Source organism: Plutella xylostella, chromosome 8 (genome assembly GCF_932276165.1).
Source record: "Plutella xylostella chromosome 8, ilPluXylo3.1, whole genome shotgun sequence".
Lineage (NCBI taxonomy): Eukaryota > Metazoa > Arthropoda > Insecta > Lepidoptera > Plutellidae > Plutella > Plutella xylostella.
This window is the reverse complement of record NC_063988.1, coordinates 2,872,801-2,888,912: the sequence shown is the minus strand read 5'-3', so window position 1 is coordinate 2,888,912 and position 16,112 is coordinate 2,872,801. Positions and strand designations below refer to the sequence as shown.

Here is a 16,112-nt window from a genome sequence, read left to right as displayed (position 1 = left end):
CATATTTCATTTGTCGGGGGATAAATTGACCGCAACGGATATTTGTCAACAATCAATTCAATTAAAACCTAACGTAGAACCGGCATTTAGTAAACCATATAGATTACCCCAAGCCCATAAGGCTGAAATCAACAGGCAAATCACTGAAATGTTAAAAGACGGAATAATTGAACCATCTCAAAGTGAGTGGTCAAGTCCGATATTACTAGTGCCGAAGAAAAATGTTAGTGATTGTAAAATAAAATGGCGACTAGTTATTGATTATAGGAAAGTTAACGAAAGAATAAAAGATGACAAATTCCCCTTACCCAACATCTCGGAAATTTTTGACTCTCTTTCGGGTGCAATTTACTACTCACATCTAGACTTATTTTCTGGGTATTATCAGATGGAACTCTCCGAAGAAAGTAGGAAATATACAGCTTTTTGTACGCCACAGTGTCAAGTCACGAAACCAAATGTAAATTCAATAAATGAAGAAAATAATGCCAATACTTGTTCAGGGCAATATCAGATGAAAAGAATGCCAATGGGGTTAAAAACCAGCCCTAATGCATTTTCGCGCATGATAAATATTGCAATGTCAGGCCTAGCATTTGACAAATGTTTTGTCTATTTAGATGACCTCATAGTTTTTGGCCGAAGTTTGGATGACCATAATAAAAAATTATTTGATGTATTTAGTCGATTGAGAAAAGTTAACCTAAAATTAAACCCACAAAAATGCGATTTTCTAAAAAGAGAAATTTTATATCTTGGACATGTTATTACTGCAGATGGAATTTTACCAGACCCTAGTAAAATTAAAGTTATGGCTGAATATCCCATTCCCAAAAATTTAGACGAAGTAAAAAGATTCGTAGCTTTTAGTAATTATTACAGAAAATTCATATCAAATTTCGCAGAAATAGCCTACCCTCTTAATAAATTATGTCGAAAAGATCAACCTTTTATATGGGACACTCAATGCCAAAATTCATTTGAGAAACTTCGGAACGCACTATTGTCTCCACCTGTACTACAGTACCCTGATTTTTCAGACACTAATGAGTTTCAATTACAAACAGATGCTTCTGGCTATGCCATAGCTGGAGTATTGTCAAACAAAAATGGTAGGCCAGTAGCGTACACAAGCAGAGGACTTAATAAAGCTGAAACAAATTATCCGACAATAGAAAAGGAATTGCTCGCGATAGTTTGGTCCATCAAGTATTTTAGACCATATCTTTTAGGCAAACATTTTAAAGTAATTACGGATCATAAACCACTTGTTTATTTGTTTAGTATGAAAGACCCTAGCAGTAGGCTAACTAAATTTCGTTTGCAGTTGGAAGAATATAATTTCACCGTAGAATATGTAAAAGGCAAGGACAATGCACCAGCAGATGCACTATCCCGTATAAGATTGACTTCAAATGAGCTGAAAGAGATGAATGAAAGCGTGATGAATGTAATGACTAGAGCACAAGTGAGAAAACTTACTATAAATAATGACGAAAATACTACTCATTACGTCCCTTCGGACTATACTGTTTCTACAGACCAACCAAGAGTAATAGGAATTAATAATAAACCGAAGGAGTCTGTAGAATTGAGTTTTATAAATGAAGAGAAACTAAATAAATTAATAAAAGACAATTTAATTACGGAAAGAAGTTATCAAAATATATTAATGTATGTACCGTCAAAGAAAGTAATTTATATAAACCCATGTTCGCATTCACAATTCACGCGAGCCGTATTTGTGAAGGAACTTGAGGAATTTTGTAAAAAATGTTCTGTTCAAGCAATATATTGTATAAAGAATAAAGAAAGTAGTATATTTATAGAAACATTAGCTAAAGAAATAAAGAAAACAAGTGAGTGGAATGGTCCACGATTATTCGTTCTGCAAGGAATTCAAAGGATTGACGATAAAGACGACCAGCGGGTTATTTTGAACGACTTCCACTTATTACCAACCAGTGGGCACGCAGGTATAAGGCGGATGTTTAATAAAATTAGGAAATACTATTATTGGCCTGGATTAGAACGCGACATAAATAACTTTGTAAGTCGTTGTGATAAGTGTCAGAGACAAAAACATTCCACTTACGTTAAAGAACCAATGACAATCACAACTACCGCGCACACCGCAATGGAAAAAATATTTTTAGATGTAGTAGGACCGCTAGATCAGGATCATAAAGGGTATAGATACATTTTAACTATGCAATGCGAATTATCAAAATTTGTTCAGGCAGTTCCACTTTTGACAAAAAGTACTTCTGAGGTAGCACAGGCTTTTGTTAACAGCTTCATATTATCTTACGGAATACCAACAGAAATCGCAACAGACAGAGGAACGGAATTCCTCTCTTCTACGATGGCTGAGGTATGTACACTTTTAAACATAACTAAGCTACAGTCAACAGCATATCACCACCAATCAATTGGCGCTTTGGAGAACTCACATAAAAATTTAGGAGCATATTTAAGAATACAAACTGACAATCACCCCGAGTCGTGGAGTAATTGGTTGCCGTTCTGGTGTTTTTCGTACAACACTTCTGTTCATACAGAAACAAAGTTTACACCTTTTGAGCTTGTTTATGGAAAAAAATGTATTTTACCTAGTAATTTGTCAAATGGTACAATAGATCCATTATATACTTGTGACGACTACCCTAAAGAACTAAAATATAGGCTTCAGGTTTCACAGAAAGAAGCTCGTGATAACCTTATATTTAGTAAAACTGTAAGGAAAAATGTATACGATAAAAATAGTAAGTCTGTAGTTTATAAGCCAAATGATTTAGTAGTAATTAAGAAAGAAAATTGTAGCAAATTTGATAGCCCATGGACGGAACCATATACTGTAATCAGAGATTTATCGCCCAATGTAGAGTTAATAAAGGATGGTAAAATATCAATAGTACATAAGAATAGGACTAAACTATATAAAAGTTAATAATTATATTTTAATCAGGGATATTACTTGTCTAAAGATTTTAATTAATAATATTCATAACATGTGTACTACAATATAATATAAACATAAATGTATGTGTAATAAAAAAAAAAAAAGAACACATAATATAAAGTTCTTTTTTTTTTCCCTTCCGTGGGAGGTGTAGTGTGTAAGTAAGACTATATCAACTATATTATAATACCTACATGTAACCTTTACTAACACATATGTATACTCTCTCATACTTTTATACAATATACGTTTAGTTCAGCATCAACCGTTCGTCTTTCAACTCGCCTCCGACCTACCTCCTTACAAGACAACCCATTCTATTCTATTCTATTCTCATAGGGGGTGAAGTTCCTGTACGTGGCTCTCTCGAGTGGAACCTTTGTACATATCCCCTTGGTTTCAGCTCAGCCAGCCTAGCTCCCGGGTAAACTGGAGTAGCAGGCCTGGGTGTTGTAATAGCTGAGGTAGGCGCTCTGTTGGTCCAAGAATAGATAATCTTGTTTCTGTAGTAGGTGGACAAGCTTTTCAACCGTCTCATCTACTTCCTTACATGTCCTACATAAGGGACTAGTTGAGTTACCTATGGTATATAAGTGTTTATTCACGCAACAATGTCCTGTTATTAATCCTACCATTAATGATATATTACTACGGGACAGGTTGAGTAAGTAGCGTGTAAGTTTGTGGTTGTGTGATACAATAAACGCTTTAGTTTGTCTGCAATCTACACGATTTTTCCACTCCTGATTGTGTTCAGATAGTGTTTTATCGGTGAGACATTGCCTTATTGCCTTTGATGACAGACTAATAAATGGTTCTGGCCCTATTGGTAGGGTATTTGATCCCATTCTTGCTAGTCGGTCAGCCTCGCAATTTCCTATGTTGTCGTTATGACTTTTAATCCACTGTACTGTTACATTATTTGAAATGCTTAGGTTTTCCAGTGTTCTGTGACATTCTAAAATTAATTTAGATTTTGTTACAGTTCTGCCTAAGGCACCTAAAATAGCCATACTGTCTGTGTAGAAGCAGATATTGCAATTTTTTGTGTCTTTTATTTGTGTAGCTCCGTCAAGTAGGCTGGCAGCTTCTGCCTGAAAAACAGTAGCTTTGTTCCCGAAGCTGACAGAGTATTGTAAATTAAGTTCCGGGCAGAAGACACCTCCACCGCTGCCCTTCTTGTTCTTGGCTCCATCAATGTAGATATTGATGTCGTAATTGTTTTCGTCTGATGTGCCACACTGATCTCGCTGGATAGTGTAGCTTCTGTTGAAGATAAACGTCTTTATAGTAGTGTCGCTGCATTCAGTGGACCCGGGAGCCGACAACTTGGCAATGTCAAGTATGCGACTGTGTCCCTGTGCAGTAGTATTCGTTGACCATAATCCCATGTTACTTAGCCTTATCGCCGCCGCTTTAGCTTCCTGCTTGATGATAATATCGAGTGGTGGAAGTCCTAGAATTATTTCTAGGGCGGCTGTTGGGGTTGACTTCATACATCCGGTGATTGAAACGCATGCAAGCCTTTGAAACTGTCGTAGTTTGTTTTTCACAGTAATGAAGTTCGATCTTTGCCACCAAACCACTGCTCCATATGTTATTATAGGTCTGACCACCGCTGTGTACAACCATTTACACAGCTTTGGCTTGAGTCCCCATTTGGATCCAACAAGTTTCCTAGTTTGGTATAGGGATATTGTTGCTTTACTTAGGGTTTTCTCCACATGTTTAGACCAGCTTAGGCGGTGGTCTAGCCATATGCCGAGATACTTTACCTCATTTGTTAACTTTAAGGTTGTATTAAAAAGTTTAGGTAGCTTTAAATTACCTATCTTAGTCTTTTTGGTAAATAGAACCATTTCCGTTTTGGTTGGGTTCACTGACAATTCATGTATGTGACACCATTCCTCTATGATGTTCAGTGCAAGTTGCATCCTTTCACATAAGGTATTTACAAACAGACCGCCAATGAGAATCGTAACGTCATCGGCGTAGGCTATTGTTGTAAAACCTTTTTTATTTAGATCGCAAAGTAGATCATTCACAACTAAAACCCACAGCAATGGAGATAACACTCCACCCTGCGGACATCCCTTTGCTACTTTGCATCTTATTGCATTTGTTGAAGTAAAAGATACTGTTCTTGATTTAAGCATATTTGTTATCCAGGCACTGATGACCGGGTCTACATCATGATTTTTAAGGTTATTACTTATGCTATTGAACATAGTTTTATCAAAAGCTCCTTCAATATCGATAAAAACTGCAAGGCAGGATTGTTGTAACAATATTGAATTTTCAATTTTGCTTACCACTGCGTGTAAGGCCGACTCTGTTGACTTACCCGGTTGGTATGCATGTTGGTTAGGATGGACAGGTTTCACGGAAAGTGCACCGTCACGTATATATCTGTCACACAGTCGTTCTAAAGTTTTTAGAAGAAATGATGACAGACTAATGGGTCTATAGGCTTTCGGAGAGGTGTAGTCATCTTTACCCGCTTTAGGAAAAAATACTACTTTCACCTCCCTCCATCCCTTAGGTATATACCCGAGGGCTATACAGGCTCTGAAGATACCTACTATCCGTGGTGAGATAATATCTACCTCCCACTGTAGGAGAGCCGGCACTATACCGTCTGCTCCCGGCGATTTGAAGGGAAGGAAAGAGGTGATAGCCCATCTTACTTTTTCTTCATTTATTACGGCGGCCGCAATAGATTCAGCGTAACTAGAAGAATTAATTATTGGTGACAGCTGATCTTGATCACACGACTCTTCTGCTAGCATTTCACAGCCAGGGAAGTGCGTGAGCAACAGGAGGCTGTTCCTTTCGGTTTCGTTTTTTGTGTAGGTACCATCTGGTTTTTTTAAGCTGATTTTGAGAGTCATTTGACATGCATTTTTTTACCCTCGCAGCTTTAGTTTCACTTTGAATTGACCCGCAAAAATTCCTCCAGGATTCCCTAGTTTTTGCTCTAGTCTCTTTTTTTAATTTATTTCTTGCTAATTGAAACGCTTTCCAATCTTCCTCTTTTTTCGTATTTTTGGCGCGATTGAAAAGTTTTCTTACATTTGTTCTCATTTTCTCCAGTGAATTGCACCACCACTTGCGAGGTGACGCCATAAATAACTTATAATTTATACATTTTAGGGTTGCCAACAGCTTGGGAGATGAGAAGTTTAGTTGACACAACACATTGATTTTATTATTATTATTTAAATCTTTATTGTACCAATATTACAAAAAAAATACAAAGATGTTGTTAGTTTATTAACCTATGTTCTTTTCTGCAGTTTCCAACTATGCGTGGAGTTGTTCGACTACATGGATGACATTTTGAACCTACAAGCTGCAGGTATGTACTAAAGATAAACTCATATAATACCCAAAGTGACCTTAACAAAACTTTATTGGATAACTAGAGTACATAATCAAACATAAAGTTAAAAGTCTCGGACACTATTTGAGCCTATACACAGTAATGATGTTTATTATACAGTGTAAAGACGATACAAACTCTGATAATGTTAACAACCATACTCCATGCACGCAGTATTCGACAGTCTGGGCAACGCGCGCGCCAACTCAATGACGGCGTCGGGTCAGTGCCGGCTGGCAGCTCTCATACCATGCGCTCAGGACTCCAGCCAGATCTACGACTGTAATGTCAGGATACTGTTCCGATTGCACGCCTCTTTACCCGCTGATACGCTGTCTGGACATCGCGAGAGGTAACTTTAACCTTCTGATGTTGATCCTTGAGCAGACTTGAGCTCATTCTGTGCCCGCAAGACTCTAGCTAGGCATACGACTGTAATGTCAGGATACTGTTCCGATTGCACGCCTCTCTACCAGCTGATACGCTGTCTGGACATCGCGAGAGGTAACTTTAAGCTTTTATTTTTGATCCTAGAGCAGACTTGAGCTCATTCTGTGCCCGCAAGACTCTAGCTAGGCATACGACTGTAATGTCAGGATACTGTTCCGATTGCACGCTTCTCTACCAGCCGACACGCTGTCTGGACATCGCGAGAGGTAAATTGAAGTTAAAGTAAGTGGGCAACCCGACTGATGTTTTCAAGCTGCCCGAAGGCCTGTGACTAGGCTTGACGACTGCTGCTGACATGCGCTTTTCATGCTCATTCCAATTTTTAGACCCTAATCTATCTCCCAAGACCCAGTACCTAGAATGTAGAAACTACTTAAGGTCACTACCGCCAGAGACGGCCTTTTTACATTAACTTCCCTCGAACATATTAATCAAATACTTCTTTCAGATTCGGGCAACAGTTCAAGAAGCTGAGCTCGTTCTACAAGCACGCGTCGAGCCTGCAGTACTACCGGAACCTGCTGTCGCTGCCCGTCCTGCCCTCCAACCCGCCCAACTTCTTGCTGCAGGTGTGTCTAGACTAGGGTTTGTGAAAGGATTGGGCAGTCAGATTAGCGTCAGTCACTGTCCATGGTGCGCCGGGATAAAAATATCCTTATACACGTATCGGACGCGTCCGATACGTGTATAAGGATCACAAAGGCTGCTTTGCACTCAGTTCGCCAGTCTGAGCTTCCTTTCGCTTTGAAAAGTTTTCCGGTGGAAACTCCGGGATAAAAATATTCTATGTTACTCAGTTGTTTTTGAATTTATTGGTAACAAAGATACACACACAAATACAAATCTGTCTTCTTTATCATATTAGTGTAGAAAATTAAGATATATAATTATTTTTTTTTTTTTAGAGTGACTTCGGCACGTACGTGGCTCCCGTGGTGTCGATCCCGGAGCCCTCGCCCGAGGAGCAGGACGCCATCGGCTCGCTCATCGACACGTCTGATACTATGAGCCAGGTATGTTGAGCTGGTTCGTACCAGCTAGTGACCTTGTATCCCATTTCTTATCTATCTATAAACGTTTCATCCGTTCTCGAGTTATAGACGTTCGTACTAACACGAGTTACTTTTATATAGATAATAGATATAAAAGAAGAAAGTCACTAATTGGGCATCAACGCACACTCCAAGCAGCACAAGCTACAATCTTGAGACTTGGCACGTAGGTTCCTTAGGTAGTGTAGGTGAGCACTAAGAAAGGATTTTCAGAAACTCTACCCCTAAAGGGGTAAAATAGGGGATAAAAGTTTGTATCAAATTTTGGGTTTAGGATGAGGATTGAAAAATATTATATACGTGTATTGGCAATTTCGATGATTTCACCCCCATAAGGGAGAAAATGGGGATGAATTCATGGGAAAAATCTAAATCTATCTATCACTGATTCGTAAAAAACATCATCAAGCAATCGCATAGTAGTTTTATGTTGAAAACCTTAAATATTGACCTGATCCTCAGATGTCGTCGCCCGACCAAGTGGACACGTTCGAGCGGCCCCCCCCCTCCCCGCAACCCGACCCCGTGCTGGAGCGCGACCGCCTCATCGACCACCTGCAGGGCGAGCTCCGGAGAATGAGGTACCGCCTTCACAATACAAGAATAGATAAGGGGCGTCGACGCCATTATGTACACTCTCGCACAAACACATATACGCGATGAACCGTTTCATGGGTTCGTTATCGATGTCGAACTCGTTTAATGCGTGGTCCAATCACAGCGACGTATTTATGGCGGATCGCTGTATAGTTATTATGTACGTTGATAACGAACCCGCCGTTCGGGTTCGAACGGGGGCGCAGCGAAAACGTTGCGGTCGCGCAACGAAGCTGCCGCTGTAGCTTCGTTGCGCGACCGCAACGTATTCGCTACGCCCCCGGTCCACCGTAAGGACGCTTGCAACCCGCTAGTATGATAAGGCCCTAACATTGTATCTGTGAGCTAGTATTTATAAGACATTGTATCTGTGAGCCAGGTCGGAGGTGCAACAGCTGATGCAGGAGCGCAACGCGGCGGCGGCGGCCATGCGCGACCACTGCTCGCGGCTCGAGGGACAACTGCACGCTACTAAGGTATGGCCTGCATGCCTAGCATGGCACGCAAGATGCTCACGACAAGACGTGACAAAAGTGAAGGTGCTTCGCCATCGAGGCCGCGCGAACTGAGCTAGCGTGACGCAACATTTTTGTCACGTTTTGTTATGCTGCACTTTCTATGGCATATTTTATTTGTAACCGTAAATCGGTCATAAGGATGGATCCCGCGAAGTGGTACCAAAGAATGCCGTCAGGTGTCAGGGAAGCGAACATACGCAAGTTCTAGATCGTGGTATCGAACTATTCCAACTAACTTGTTTTTCCTTGCAGACTGAACTACAACAGGAGAAACAAAAAGCTGATCTTATATCCGCACAGACGCCCGAAATCAAACGTACGTTGAGATATTATCTATTTTTATGTAAAATTGTTGTATTAATTTCGGTAGTTACTAATCCTTATTTATTACTTACAGAGAAATTAACGGAAACAGAAGAAAAAGCAAAACTGACAGACGAAAAATTCCAGAAGTTAAAAGGAGCTTACACGCAGCTGAGAGAGGAACACATCAGTTTAATTCGACAGGTTAGTTTGTGTATAATAAAATTTTATATTGCGCTCTGTTGCGTTGGGGCTTTTGGGAAAAAGAGAGCAGCTTATCCCGTTATTTATGGCTAGTGATTAAAAGTTCTATTATAGCTATTTGTTTTTATGATTTGGAAAATCACTTTACATAAAAATAGGACCAAATGAACATCTGCAGTTCACAATTCTAGTCATTACTATAAACAGCATAATGTTTCGTTTCGTTTGTAGAAAGCGGAAGTGGACAAGCTGTCGGCGTCGCTGCGCGCGGCGGCGGCCGAGCACGAGAGTGCCAAGATGGCGCTGCAACAACAACTCAACGACAAAGTCAAGTGAGTTCTTTAGTTATTTGTTGTGTAGCGTATTTATACTGATTGGTGATTTTTGTGGGGGAGGTTTTGTGAGGGATTGAGGCGCTGAAGTTACCATTCCCTTCGTAGTGAATATAACATATTAAAAGTTAATTACCTATGTATTATACGAAATATACGTTCAGTATTACAACACCGGTATATCGACAGACTTTTGGTTTAATTACTAAAACAATTCTAACATATAGATGTTCGCAGTAAATTTTTACCTACCTATCTTGATAGACCTATGTCTATCAAGATAGGTAGGTAAAAATTAAACCTATATTATTGATACCAACAGAGACGTCGAGCTCCTCCAACAAAGCGCGTCATCCAGCGAAGAAGTGCAAGCGTACAAGAACGAACTGACCAGCCTGAGAGCCGAACTAGAGCTGTCGAGACAAAAGGACGTTCAACTAGAAACACTACGAGCATCCATGGAGACCCTGGAGATAGAACACAAGACCGCGGCCACAGAGGCACAGGAGAAAATCAACAACATAACATCAGAACTGAAAGACGTTAAAGAGAATTTCGAGAACATCAAAAAAGAAAAGGAAGATAGAGAGACGGAATTGAGTAGGGTTAAAGAAGAATTGGTAGGGTTGAGAGAGAAGAGCGGAGAAGAGTACACGAAAGCGGTGGAAGAGAAGGAGGCAGCGCTGAAGCAGATAGAAGTGTTGAAAGAACAGTTTCAGCAGGAGAAGCAGGTAATGTTAATGTCTTTGTATCCGTCGTGATCATCATTCATGACCATTGGGCCACGAGAGAATACATTCATGTTGATAACTCAATAACCAATTATGTCAAAATTTGGTGTGATATGAATACGAGTATTAACCATATAAATAATAAAATGCATGCGAAAGAGTTCTTAAGTAAAAAAAACTTAGTAGATGCCTTTGCTTGCATGAGTGGTATAATTTTGTAATTCGCTAGCACGAGGTTTTCACCTAGCTGCATGTACAATATTCTAACCATTACTTTGAATCTTTTAATTGAGTAGAGATTTACTAAAATGGATTTGTTCATTTTTATGTTATTTTTTTTTTCATTTTATTACCATTCGTTCCTTGTAATAACATCTTGATTATCATCTCTCATTTTGTAGATAGTAATTTTGTCATTAACTCATTCTAACATTTCTGGTTTCACTAGGAGCATGAAAGACGTGTAACAGACTTACAATCCGATTTAGAAACATTACAATTAAAACTAAACAACGTTGAAACACACTTCGCCACAGAACATGAGAAACATCTAGCAGAAATAACAGAACAAAATAAACAGATAGATGGTATTTTGGCTGAGAAAGATGCTGATTTGAAAGCAGCTCTGTTAAAACTGGCCGATATAGAAACTGAGTTTGATAATTGTAGAATGAAACAAGACAATGAGACTCAGGTACTAATTGATAAGATTAAGTTACTTCATTCTGAAGTCGATAATCTTACTGAATCTCGTGAAGAATCGACCACTTCTATTAAAAAATTAAAAGAGGAGTACAATGTAATAAGAGAAAATCTTTCTATTGAAATAGAAAACAAAAATAAATTACAATCTGAGGTGGAGAAAAATCTGAATGAACTGCAAAAACTAAATAACGATCACGCAACAGCATATTCAGAAATGGAACAAAACATGAATGCAATAGTTTCAGAACTTAATGAGGATATTACAGCCAAAGAATCGGAAATAATTGCACTAAAGAGTAATATTTCTGAAATATCTGACGCTAATTTGAAACTAAAATATGAATTGGAATCTTTGACAAATACTATTTCCGGCCTGCAAGCCGACATCGACATTAGAGACGCAAAGATACAAGAGCTAAATGATAAGATAGTCGACATCAGCTCAGAGGTCAAAGAGTTCAAAGATCAAAGATCTGGGCTGGAAGTTCAAATGAAGCAATATCAAGTAGATATTACAAATTTACAAGAAAAACTAAAGGACAAACAAGAAATCATCAATGACTTAAAAAAGGCACAGGCTGAAAAGGATGACAAAATTATAGCTATAAGTGTTGAAGCCAAAACATTAGCAGACGATGTAGCAAAACTCGAAGACGACCTAAACGAAAGAAATGCAGAACTAGAAATAGCTAACAATGAACTGCTGAATTTAAAAGAAGAACATTATGCGATTGTGTCTAATAATGACGTAAATGTAACTATGAAAAATGACGAATTAAGAAATCTTCATGAACAAGTAAAGAAATTAACCGAGGAACAAACTAACTGTTTATCTGATAAAGAATCAATTATCTCTGAGCTCGCTGAATATAAAGAGGTTAGTTTTATGAAAATACAATATGTTTAATAAGTCTGTGTTGTACTTTACAAACCGTTATATTAATAATCTCCCATTTATCTATTTTACTAGGTATCTGAAACAAAAGTTTCAAAATTGAAAGAAGAATTAATACATCTTAAATCTGAATATGAAAATACCAAAGCTGATAAAGAGGGTTTAGAGTTAAGACTAAATGAAGAAATCAATAGATTGACCGCAGAATACAAACAGATCAAATACGACAAAGAAAATAAGATTGAAGAACTGACCAAGAAAATCGAAGAAAACAATAATGCATTTACTGAAGCTTTAAAACAAAAAGAAATTGCACTGGCAAATGAAGAGAAACAAATAAATGATCTGAAAGAACAACTCAGTGAGTTAGAAAAATCCAATATAAATGAGAAGCAGGAATTGAAAAACTTACTCTTAAATAAAGATCAAGAAATGCAGGTTCGAATTGAAAATTACAGTGTGAATTGTTTATCAAAATGTCTGTGCAGCGTCCACACTGTGAACGTCTTATCTGTGACTAAAATATTAATCTGTGGTGAAGGAAACACGTTTGTGACGTCATTGTGTTAGTACCATTTCACTTTCGTACTATTTTATTACTTTCTTTTTGTAGTTTTTCCCCTTTCACAGTAAAATTTTATGTGCAAAATCTTAATGTAAATGTTATAGAAATCTTATTTTATTGTAAATCTATCAATGTAATCTTTTTCAATATCCCTATAGTTTTTGTATGTCACAAACACATACATCATAATCAACATTGCATTGCAATTCGCATGAGTCTTGAGTGAAACGTTTCTAACCTCCACACTAGAACACAGATCTGTGACATAGAAAAACTACAGTATGTATATTCTGTACAAACTGGCTTTGTATGATTTGTATCGCATGGTTCTAATGGCATGTTTTTTTTCTCTTCTACCTTGCTCCTTCGCTGCGGCTGCTCCACGGACCTTACGGCGCTTGCGATAAGTATACTTTGCATGGCTTAGCTGTTGGAGACTCGTCTGGGTCACGTGGAGGCGGAGAAGCTGAGTGCCGAGTGTGAATTGCAGGACCTCCTGCAGGGCAGCACGGCGCTGGAAGAGCGAGTGGGAGAATTGACGCGGCAACTGGTGGATGCGCAAGCGGAGGTGGTTAGACGTGAGTCGATTGTTTTTGTTGCTTTGTTGGTTGATTTAAAAACTTTTTGAATAAATAATACAAATACATTATTCCCCAAACAGCATTGCTCGTTACCTTTAAAATACTAATTCTATATTCTATAGGTGTTGCATCTTTCAGTAGATCATGGCTTATAAATTATAAATAGATTTTATGGTTCAGACAAAATTGAATCAGAAACTATCTCAAAGCCCGCTGTAGATGGCGCCTTACGCGACTGTCTCCATACCCAAATGTGATTCTTTGAGTAGTCATTCTGGCTACTGGATCATGCTGCCAAATTATCGCTAACTGGCTTTCAACTTATCTCCATAAACTCTAAAGAACCTACCCACTATATTTCTATCCTCAGAGGTAGTGTGGAAGAAATTACAATTGAACCGTCTATGTCGTACATTTCCTGTTTTAATTTCTGTGTTTGTGTGCAATAAAGAATTATCTAGCTATCTATGTACCCACAGAACGGCTAGCGATAGTCTCGTCAGCTGGTTCAGCGGCGCATCAGATGGCCACCACTGCGCTGTCGTCACTAGATGGCGGCAGCACCCGGGACGCCAGCCGCGCCGCCGCCGCGCTCGCCGCCACCGCGTTTGAAGACCTCGCCAGGCATAAAGAGGTGAGAAAAAATACTGAAACTGTTTATTGCACATTAATACAAATGGAAATATAATTGAGGTAATTGCTAGCAACCTTGTTCGATCTGCTGCCCCTTATTCCATGGTTCGTATCTATGTACCTATCCGCTCATGCACAATACGAACCTAGGAGAAAATATCCATATCGATTAATAGATTCATTGCGCGGGAAGGGCATATAAGGGACTACAAGAGGAGTGATGCACGCGGAGAGATGTCAAGTAATGCCAACGCCAATTCATCAGAGCCGGACTGACAATCTGTTCTTTGCTGTGCGTGCGGCCTACGTCCCAGCATACGCCTAGGCTAAATGCTTTCTGTATCACATCTGCACCTGTACTGTGGTGCAGAAATCATAATTTTCTTTTACTTCTAGGTGACCGAGAGCCCCGGGTCAGTGGCGCGCGCGGCGGTCCTCGCGGCGCACAGCACGGCGCAGCTCGCCACATACGTCACCGACGTGGCCAACGTGGCCACCGACATGGCCGTGTCTGATAGTCAGTATATAGCTTGGTATTTCATTATATCTGAAGGGCTAGCACGAGGCGCAATCAAGACTTGACAAAAGTTTTTGCGTCGCGCTAACTCCCATCGCGCAGCCTTAAGAGCGAGCGCGATGGAGAACTTTTGTCACGTCTTAAATGCGCCGCGTGCTACGCTTTCATCTTACTTACTTACCTTCATCTGCAGAACCATGGAAGCAGTGTGGTGTTAGCATTAGAATGAACTGTAGGGATGTATCCCGCTCAACTGTCAGTTGCCGGTAGTGATTGTATCAAGAACGCAGATCTAGAAATATTTCTCAAGTAAATCGACGGGCTCATTTAAAACATTCCATAAACTTCTCCAACAGAACTAACGAGCGAGTGCCGGTCACTGCTCAACGCCACAGTCCAATGCATGGAATCACTCTCGTCCGGCGCGTCGTCGGATCAGTCGGGCGACTTGTCCGGGCTCGTGCGGGAGATGCTCGTGGCCGCCGTGTCCGCCGACCGGTCGGTCGACGGGTCCAGGAGTGTGGACGACGAGTTGGCTGATATGGACACGGCGATCGAAGACGCGGCGAGGCAGATTGAGGTAAGGATATTTTTACTGGAAAAGCAGAAATGAATCTTTGTAAACTATCTATAGGTATTTTAGTGTGGTGTGCAATACCCATATTTCATAATTATGTTATTCCAGAACTTATGTCACGTCTTTCTTAGCCCTTCTGTTTATACCGTTCAATTTTAAACACAGTCATAACCTAATAAATAAATTCTTCACCAGGAAATGCTGGCAGCAAGCCGTAAGGGCGACTCGGGGGTGAAGCTAGAGGTGAACAGCAAGATCCTGGATGCCTGCACCACGCTCATGGCTGCCGTCAAGGTATGAGAACTGAGTATTTAAGTATTCATAGCTTTCCCATCTCTATTAGGTACCTAATTGTAACGTCCTATCCTATCCTATCCTAAGATTAGGGTAGATAAATAAATGACAATAGCAAATTGGAGAACGGCTCATGCTTCATGCTGTATCGAGCTATTCGTGACACTTTAGCTATGTAAAATGTGCAGCCATTTTTATATTGATACTTTACTTAATTTGCTTGCATTCATATTTATCATCGTTTAGCTTTTTATGCAGCGAACGACCGCATGGTGAAACTGGACGCATGTATTATACGCTCTCATATAGTTATATACCTATAAAACAATCCTGTATTAGATTTAAAATGAAACACCTAATAATAACCTTCATGCCCCAGGTGCTAGTGCAAGACGCGCGACAGCTACAGGGCGAGCTGGGCGACGCGCCGGCGCGCCGCGTGCTGTACCGCCGCAACCCGCAGTGGAGCGACGGGCTCATCTCCGCCGCCAAGGCCGTCGTGTTCGCCGCCAAGCTGCTCGTGTGAGTGACATTATGTGGGGACATCTCACACACGACCATCCGACCCCAAACAAAGCAGAGCCGATAGCTGTTATATCTACACAAAAACATTGATAGTGAATACTGATCACTTACTAGACTCTGGCTTGGCTTATGTTTTTTATTATTATAATTGTCATTAACATATTGTTTTGTTTATTTAATTCATCAGGTCGTCAGCGGACGAGGCCGTGAGCCCGTCCGGCTCCGGGCGGTCCGAGGGGGTCTCCGCGGCCGCACACGAGGTGCGTATTTATATTTATTTACTTGCATT

The 16,112-nt window shown here is 39.9% G+C and overlaps 1 protein-coding gene across 8 annotated transcripts in view; it reads left to right on the top strand.

The window, feature by feature from the left end:
• LOC105382555 (huntingtin-interacting protein 1) overlaps positions 1–16,112 on the top strand; it is a 44,665-nt gene that overhangs the window by 25,199 nt on the left and 3,354 nt on the right. For 7 of the 8 annotated variants that reach the window (XM_048622786.1, XM_048622785.1, XM_048622789.1 and 4 more), the window contains 17 exons: positions 6,259–6,320; positions 6,519–6,696; positions 7,243–7,363; positions 7,700–7,807; positions 8,309–8,427; positions 8,823–8,919; positions 9,214–9,277; positions 9,359–9,468; positions 9,700–9,800; positions 10,123–10,531; positions 13,124–13,274; positions 13,757–13,911; positions 14,307–14,427; positions 14,784–15,007; positions 15,200–15,298; positions 15,678–15,820; positions 16,011–16,083. In XM_048622786.1, coding sequence (XP_048478743.1) covers positions 6,259–6,320; positions 6,519–6,696; positions 7,243–7,363; positions 7,700–7,807; positions 8,309–8,427; positions 8,823–8,919; positions 9,214–9,277; positions 9,359–9,468; positions 9,700–9,800; positions 10,123–10,531; positions 13,124–13,274; positions 13,757–13,911; positions 14,307–14,427; positions 14,784–15,007; positions 15,200–15,298; positions 15,678–15,820; positions 16,011–16,083 — 2,335 coding nt within the window. The remainder of the gene's footprint in view (positions 1–6,258; positions 6,321–6,518; positions 6,697–7,242; positions 7,364–7,699; positions 7,808–8,308; positions 8,428–8,822; positions 8,920–9,213; positions 9,278–9,358; positions 9,469–9,699; positions 9,801–10,122; positions 10,532–13,123; positions 13,275–13,756; positions 13,912–14,306; positions 14,428–14,783; positions 15,008–15,199; positions 15,299–15,677; positions 15,821–16,010; positions 16,084–16,112) is intronic. The other variant, XM_048622791.1, reaches the window with a different exon arrangement.